The sequence below is a fragment of the Sebastes fasciatus genome, chromosome 4 (genome assembly GCF_043250625.1).
Source record: "Sebastes fasciatus isolate fSebFas1 chromosome 4, fSebFas1.pri, whole genome shotgun sequence".
NCBI lineage: Eukaryota > Metazoa > Chordata > Actinopteri > Perciformes > Sebastidae > Sebastes > Sebastes fasciatus.
The window spans coordinates 15,895,862-15,904,896 of NC_133798.1; the positions used below are offsets into that span (position 1 = coordinate 15,895,862).

General features: G+C 41.9%; 1 protein-coding gene across 2 annotated transcripts in view; it reads right to left on the bottom strand.

The window, feature by feature from the left end:
- ldlrad3 (low density lipoprotein receptor class A domain containing 3) overlaps positions 1-8,815 on the bottom strand; it is a 95,772-nt gene extending 86,957 nt beyond the window's left edge. The window contains exon 1 of one of the 2 annotated variants that reach the window (XM_074632262.1): positions 8,354-8,815. In XM_074632262.1, coding sequence (XP_074488363.1) covers positions 8,354-8,408 — 55 coding nt within the window. In that variant the 5' untranslated portion in view covers positions 8,409-8,815. The remainder of the gene's footprint in view (positions 1-8,353) is intronic. The other variant, XM_074632261.1, reaches the window with a different exon arrangement.
- Positions 8,816-9,035: the final 220 nt, after the last annotated feature.

Consider the following 9,035-nt stretch of genomic DNA (forward strand, 5'->3'; position numbering starts at 1 on the left):
CGTGTTTGGTATACATTTTGATGTGCTCTCTTTCAATAAAGTTGAAATAAAAAATGAAAAAGGCAGATGTAATTGGTCGCCCACCGCATTGCAATTTCTCATCTCTTTCAGTCACAGTTCATTTAAATTAACTTTTCCCTCCGTTCCGCCCGACGAGTGCTTTACGAAGACAATGAATGGGATGCTGCAGCTCTACTATCTTGGCATGCACAGGGTGTCGATTATTCTAAACTGTAAAACAATGGGATATCAGTTAAGGAGAAAGGAGCTGTGTGACTTGATAAGAGGTGCAGAGGGGTGAGATTTCCCCAAAAAACAGAATGGGGTTTTTAAGTTCCATCTCTTTTCCAGTAAAACTGAAGAGAGTTTACAATCTTCCTACCTTACAGTCCACTGTAAAACTTGACAGTGATGGTAAATCTCCTGCCCTCTCTTGGGCGCTCTGCCTCTCATTCAGTACGTGTGCAGTGAGTATGGGTATGTGTGCACCTGCATGTGTTGTAAAAATACACTGAGAGAGACTGCAGCAATCTTCAAAAATGCTCCAAAAAACATTCTCTGCTTGGGCTTCGCTTGAAAACAAACGTCTCTCAGCCCATCTCGAGTTACCCTTCAGGTCTGGCACTGTAGACGGTTAAAATCAATGTCTAGCACAAACCGTCCTCATGGTTACCTCCATTGGGAATAACTATAGATAGTATACAATGTACTGGTGAAAAGCAAGAGTGCCATATATTCGCAAGTGGACAAAATGCAAAAAACCTAATGTATTCTCAAAACAACTCTCTTCAGTAGATAAGCAGACTGACTGATGTTTGATCTCGGCATCCAAGGACGCGGTGGATCGATATAAGGCAACCGTCAGGGGATTAACAAAGTTTGTGCATCACTGCATGGCAAATTAGTTAAGATCAATCCCAAATCAATATGTAATGAGCTGTTTTCTAACTTTTTCCAGTACATTTTACTCCTCTCTTTTTCTCTCCGTCTCCTTCGATCCATACTTCCCAGGGTTCATGAAACATTTAGCTTCATGACTTATAGATTAGAGAATGGACACCGAACCTACGTCCCACACAAGAGTAAAATACAATATGACTTACACCTAATGTGCAAATAGGCTTTACTGGTCAAAAGCATGAAGTACATGTTTAATGTGTTGTTACATTTGACTGATAAATAATGCAACAGAATCCACACAATATGTGCTTGCAGTAGCTAGGGTCGGTAATCTGGAGAAACTAGAAAGAATAGATTGTATAAATTATCCATATGAAAAACTGAGCCCAGTGTTGCCAACTCTTTTCCAATGAAAGTAGCTAGGAGCACTAATCGATTAGTTGTCAACTCTTATTACTATTAATCGGATTGAGTACATTTTTAAGAAAATATGTCAAAATTCTCTGGTTCCAGCTTCCGGGTTTCTTTACTCCCCTATGACAGTAAACTGAATATCTTTGAGTTGTGGACAAAAGATGACATTTGAGGACGACATCTAGGGCTTTGGGAAACAGTGATTGTCATTTTCACCATTTTCTGACATTTTATAGACCAAATAACTAATTGATTATTCAAGAAAATATTCGACAGATTAATCGACAATGACAATAATCGTTAGTTGCAGCTCTAGCAGGTATACAGGCAGGCAGGTCATCCAATCATTTCATTCAGGCCAAATCCAATGATTGGCTTATTACTGTCCTGCGACAGCCACAGATACCAGATTTTCTTTTTCTATTTTTTGTCAGAGCATGTCAAGGAGAATTTCAACAACTCTAACAAAAGTAGGGCTGCAACTAACGATTATTTTCATTGTCGACTCATCTGTCAGATTATTCTCCTGATTAATCGATTAGTTGTTTGGTCTATAAAATGTCAGAAAATGGTGAAAAATGACGATCAGTGTTTCCCAAAGCCTAGGATGTCATCATCTAATGTCTTGTTTTGTCCACAACTCAAAGATATTCAGTTTACTGTAATAGAGGAGTAAGGAAACCAGAAAATATTAACATTTAAGAAGCTGGAATCAGAGAATCTTTTAAGGATTAATCAATCATCAAAATAGTTGCCAATTAATTTAATAGTTGACAACCAATCAATTAATCGATTCACTGTTGCAGCTCTAAACAAAACTGTTTTTGAAGGTGACGACCAACCCTACCTTTAAAGCTGCACTGTTATCACAGTCTGAAACGAGACTCCAGTCATGTGGCTTTGCTTAACAACTATGGGAACTAAAGCCATGCTGCCCCTCCTTAATCCCTGGCCTTCTCAGTGTGACTATGGCTGGAAGCATATCAACCATGTCAGCCAGTGCAAAAACACAACATCTCTTTCTCTTCCTCTCTCTCTCTCTCTTTCCTCTTCCAAAGACACGCAAAGATAAGCATGGACACAGAGGTTTATTGGGCCAACTGGCCCGTCTCTGAGAAGCCACAGTGCAGAAATACAAAGCATAATAAGCAGGAGACAATGTGATTCTGTCTCCCCGTTCAGTGGGAGAAATGACCCGAATAGTCTGTCTTTGATTCTGAATGGAAATATCCAACCACCTGGCCTGTGTGTGTGTGGCCTGGTAACACAGAGCAGGTAATGGAGCGCACATCTATGTTGATTGAGGAGATACTTAAGTGGCTATGTCAGTTGTCTAACTGAGCCATTTAAGAGACAAGAGAGTGTGCACAGTTACGGTATGTCTCTTCACATACAAGACACTAGAAAAACTAAGTAGCTCAGACATTAGCTTTGATAGTCCTTTTGCAGATTGCACTGGTGGGCGAGCGGGTGAACTAACCCCTGAACTGTTATGCTTGGTGAGTATAACAGCATCATGTAAAGCATCAGGGAAGCAAATCAGGGGCTTTCAGAGCTCTGTGAGATTACTTATTCAAGATGAATAGTAGAAAAGTCAAGAGAGGATGTTAATACAAATGTACAAGTCATTTTAGACCTTGAAAACATGAAAACAAGCTCAAACGCACTCCTGCATTTTATTGGTGCATATAAATCAAAGGGAAATGGTCCCACTGACATTCATACGCTCACATACAAGCACCGAGTGGCAGACAAGAACATGCTTTTTGAACTTTTGTGTAATATCTGATATCAGTACTCCTAAACTGTGGGATTGCAGCAAGCAGGGATTTCAAATATATTTAAAAAATGGTTTAAACCAGAGACCAACTTGAGATGGGATCACACCCGCCGCGATGCCAAATCGGTCCATGGGTGTAAAGTGGAGGGGACAGCAGCCCCTTTCCCACTTCCTACCCCCCTACTTCCGGCTCACTGACTCAGACCACACACAATTTCTAACGCAATCTCCATTTGATCTCAACTACACAACTGTAAAGTTTCGTGGCACCAAATCGGGCCAGGGGCATAAAGCGTGGGGGAAATGGCCCCTTCCCAATTTCCTACATCCTTACTTCCGAAGCCCTTGCTTGGACCTAGGGGTGTGTGATATGACGATATTAGATCGTGAACGATTAAAATGTCTCTGCGATCTGCCTTTACAGCGAGATCGAGAACCGTGATACAGTGTACAATCTACCTGTTGCCGTTGCTGGTAGTTTCAAGCAGACGGCTCTTCGCTTCCTAGTTTGGTGCTTATTTGTGTGAATGCTGGATTTGCTTGTCGAGTTTTGTCAGGCAAAGTATGTGTATAGTCGTCAAGACTTGATCAACGTTGGATTACAGCACAGTACCGCCGTTACAAGCGACTTTCAAAGGACGCGCAACATACCGGCGGACATGTCCCGATCACCGGGGTCTACGTGGATTGTTATCGGCTCCGAGAAGCGACCTAGAGAGAGGAAGCAGGCGGGGATGCCGGGTGAGGCTGCTGGCTGGGCTAAAGATGCATCCACACAAGCCACCTATCAAGCATCTTTCTCTCTAACGCCAGATCCATCATTCACAAAAGGGACGAATTGGAGCTACAGATGGCAGATAACAAGCCTGTTAGCGGACTGCTGCGTGATGTTAATAACGGAGACCTGGCTTCACCCGCTGATACCTGATGCTGCTGTGCTGCGGTACAGTTATAGCAACGGGGAACAGTCTCTGTATTTATGTGCATAATGGCTGGTGTAAAAACAGCCAAATCACTGACAGTCATTGTTCCCCTGATTTAGAAGCTCTGTCAGTTATGTGTCGACCCTTCTATCTGCCAAGAAAGCTGACAGTAGTAATTATTATGGCTGTCTATTTTCCACCTGTGGATCTGTGTCTAATAAGCTACCTAATTTACACCTCAATTCCTTTAATGTTATGTAGCAAGAGTGCACTTTACTTGAGTGCTGTTGTTTACCTTTTGAAACCAATGTTCATTTTGGGATGGGATTTAAGCAAAATTCTTGTTAAATGTTCATACTTTGCAGAATTGCCCATTAAAATCTGTTTGGCCTTAATGATCTGTTATTCTTTTCCCTTATGTTTTATTAGCTTATAGGGCTGTATTTATTTTTTTTTAAATGGGGAAATTAGTTTGGTTGTAATGTTCAGTAACTTGCAAAATTGTCTTTAAAACCAGCATGAAAAAAATCGTGATCCTGCCTGAAAAAATCGTGATATGATATTTTTGTCATATCGCCCACCCCTACTTGGACCATACCCATCTTTGAACTCTGCCTTCACTTTGATCTCAACTACACACCTGTAAAGTTTCGTGACTGCATCTTGCATGGTTGTGATGCTATCACTGTTACAAAATCTGTCCACAGACAGACAGAAATATAAACATCTGGCAAAGTACTCAAAATCTCTTCTGTGGTAGTTCCCGCTACAGTAGGTGTCTCCAGATTGCACAGATTCCCAAGGTGAAAACAATACCAGCGCCGCGGTCATGGCTGGTAAAAGAATCTGACTACAGTATATTTGAACATGTATTTGTAAAAGACCCATGCACCCCTGTGTGTCAGAGTAATGCAATTAAACATTTATAAGGTTGCCATATAGGCTACAGTATATTACAATGCTGAACCTTAACAAGCAATAATCATCCTCCGCCGAAGGGGGAAATAACTGAAACAAAGCGAATTCATCTTTCCGACAATGTACCTAAATTCACTTATATCAATATTCCCCCTGGTGCATGGCCTAGCAGACCAGCTGAACAGCTTAAATATAATTTCAGGCTGCACACCACAACACCATAAACTTGCCTTGTTTGTAACTGCATTGCAACATTCCATCGTCAGTGGGTCGTGTGGCAGAATCTCATATTACACAATAGCACTGATTTATCTCTTGCAGCATTGAGGGCGAGTGCAAGGCTGCAAGGCTGCAAGGCTGCAAGGCTGCAAGGCTGCAAGGCTGCAAGGCTGCAAGGCTGCAGGGCTGCAAGGCTGCAAGGGTGCAAGGCTGCAGGACTAGGAGTCCAGTCCAGCACAAAGCAAAGTCTGTATGCATCATCTTGAAAGGAGTACAAAGTGTGGTCTTTACTAGATTTGATATCTCAATATTGCCAGGTTTGGGCACTTTTTATTTGTTTTGGGCCAAAACAAATGAAAGAACTACAACAAACAAATTATCAACCTAAAGCACACATAAATAAAGTTGTAAAAGAAGGGAAACTAGGAGCGACACTTGCTGAGATGAAAAATCGGGAACCTTCTGAGGCTGTGCATCTTACCCAGATATTTCTGGCAAAGTTCCAAAATGTAGTACAGACTGTGAATGTCTTTTTAGTCTTGAAACTGGCCTGGGCCAGATGATACATGATCCTGTATATTGTATGGCTCATTAAGTATGCAAAGTAGTACTACAACATATCTACATCTTGAGTATCACAGTCATAGTCATTAGTAGACTTATTTTGTCTGATCTGCAAGGCTCACTTTTATTTCATTAATAGGTTTTATAATGGATGGTAAATGGACTTGCATTTATATAGCGCTTTTCTAGTCTTCCAACCACTCAAAGCGCTTTACACTACTTGTCAGCATTCACCTTTACATACACCTTCATACACTGATGGCAGAGGCTGCCATGCAAGGTGCCAACTTTGCCCATTAGGATCTAATCTAAATACTCATTCACACACTGATGGCTATGCCTTCAGGAGCAATTTGAGGTTAAGTGTCTTGCTCAAGGACACATCGACATGTGACCGGAGCAGCGAACCACCGACCTTCCGATGGTGGACGACCTGCTCTACCCTCTGAGCCACAGTCGTGCCAAATAAAATTTTGCCCCACAATTTATAATCCACATTGTGAACTGCAGTAATTTTGGACACTGTTCTGGACATGTATTAATATGAATGAATCTGTTGTTGTTGAGTGTTTGTATGACAGGCCATTGCTCACAGCCTGCACAACAATGTTTACTGCGTTGTTAATCGTAGGTTCCACATGACAATTTTGAAGCATTTCTTGACCATTTAGAAACTGAGTTATTGCATGGTGAAGTATGTGCAGGAAATGAACTGCACTCACAAACATTCATAGCTGCGATTAGGCTGCCAAAATATTTATTCTTCAATGCACACTTGGAAAAAAGATGCTGAAGCTTGTGCCCAAAGCACATCTACCGGGTCAATTTTACTCCATTCATACATATTTTATTTCCATTATTATGTTTTATCACAGACTGTCTGCGTGGTGGGAGATTCTGCCAATGTAATTTTCGGTTGCCATATCTTCAAATGTCAATATTGTGATTATCATTGTAATAGGTATTGCAGCCAAGACCCAAATAGATTTTGAAATGCATTAGACCTTTATTAATGTCTGTGCTAAATGTCAAATGCAAAATAATGTGCACCCAATGTGGACCTAATATTACTGGTAGAATATTAACCATTAAAATATAACTGGCTGGTAATAGCTATGCTCTATTCTAACTTATATACAGTTCTGGCCTGGGCACCAAAACGACACACAGACACAGAGAGTCTAGCTGACATTATTATTACCCTGGTCAGGTTATGAGCTAATAAAAGGCTGAAGCACAATTTGTGTATTCAAAGCTGACAACACATAAGCAATACTGAAGAAAACAGACTGTGGGAAAATTTTCTGACATCAATCACGTGTACATGCTCCTTTGCTCCAATAGAGCAAACAAGGGTGGGGTTTGGCAGTCAACACTAAATCTCTGTTCCACACCTAATATAGGCTAATAATATTTACACTTCACTTGCACTGACACAAACATATTCATATGCAAATACTTGCCATGTGGAAAAAAAACACACCCTAAATAGGTGTGTATTATTTCCTGTGTTCAATAACAAGTCAACATCAATTTCAGAGGTCTTGTGTTTGTCTACACCGAGTGTTGCAATAGGCCTTTTTCACAGCATAACATTTGAACTTGTCATAGCAGGAAAAGCATGGGTGTTACTAATAACATTCACAATGACTCTGTGTGTTCATATGTCCCAGTAAGCCATGTAAGACAGTGTGACAGTGAGCCAGCACTAGCATGCACAATATCAGAACCCTGAAACCAAAGCAGCTAAATGGAATTCAGCCATCATTATTCGTATTGCTTACACCTGTGCCTTTCTTACTTTGACTTGTCAATACTCAATACCATAGACTGTATATAAGAAGTGGACTTAGTCACCGTGATCACACATTCTTTGAGGCTGTTAACATCTGTTAATGTGATTAGGCCATCACTGAAATGGACAGTTTTTTCAGCACACTGCAGCCTAATCTAACCAGGAGATAAGTCACTGATTGGAATACCAGCTCAAACCTATACAGCTTGCATGGTTTTAAAAGGAGTAAAGTGCAAACTGGCTGTCCTTTGTATATAAACTCCTGTAAAAAAAAAAAAGTGTCCTGTAAAAGTGTCCTCCTCTCCTCCACCACTTGGCCCCAGCTGCTGCCATGTCGGTGGCTGGAGAGAAACAGATTGACTTGTCAACACTGTCCTCCTGTCAACAACCCTCTCGGTCATAACCTAACCCGGAGGAGACACTATATAACCCCCATCTCAGTAAAAACATTCAGTTGATGGTGATGGTGATGGATATGGCATGGCATGGAGGGAGGGTGTCTCTCTGGAGCACAAATATTCTCACTCAGAAGAAGAAGAAGAAGTGAATAAAGGGGGGGACATGATGCACCTATTCGACATGCACGAAAAACTCTCAAACTGCTTCAACTTCCCAATTTCAAAGAGCAAAAAAAAACAAAACACCGTTCAGTCGATGAAAAATGAAAAACTTCTTTTCATGGAAAGTTTCTACAATAAGTTCCAGAACGCGTCGAGGTAGAACATCTGAAACATTGTAGCTAACAGTCTCTAGCTGTAGCCGACCACCACACAACGAACCCTTTCCTCTACTAACCCACCAGTACACTGAAGCGTGACAACATTACTTTCCAAAACTTACCAACTGTTCTCGAGCCTGACCCCGAACCAAGCAGAAGGTACCAGATCCACATCATACGGTCTCCTTTTCCTCCTCCTCCTCCCGGCCTGCCCTTGCTGTCCTGTCTTTGCCCCGCCGCGGGGCCGAAAAACTGGGGGCAAGGAAGAAAAAACTTATCCCGACACAGCTCCACTACTTTTCTATTCTTTTTTTTGTTCCTTCCTTCCGGGGGAAAAACTAGCAGTGCATTTGTGGTTGGTTCGCGTTGGGGAAGAAAGTATGGAGTCCGGTTTTGGGAAGTGGGAAGAAGGTTTTTACAGGAGGCTGGAGCTGGAGCTGGAAGGGGCTTCGGGGTGGCGGCAGCAGGCAGGCTGGCTGGGGAGTCGGTCGGTGTGTTGGTGCTGAGGGAGGCGGAGTCGGAGAGGCAGAGAGCCGGGGAGAGCAGAGGTCGGCCAGTCCGGGCAGCGGTTCCCAAACTGCGGGCTAGGGACCGCTAACGGTCCCCTACTGGAGGAAAAAAACCTGGAGCTGTTTGATACTGTAGCACCGTTACTCCAAAGTTACAGTTATCTCACCTGCAGATATTCAGCAGACACACACACACACACTGTTTGCACACCGGCAATATTTGCACTTATCTGTTTATATCATGTTTATAAACCTATAAAATAAACCTAATGTGCACTTTACAAACGATTATTTT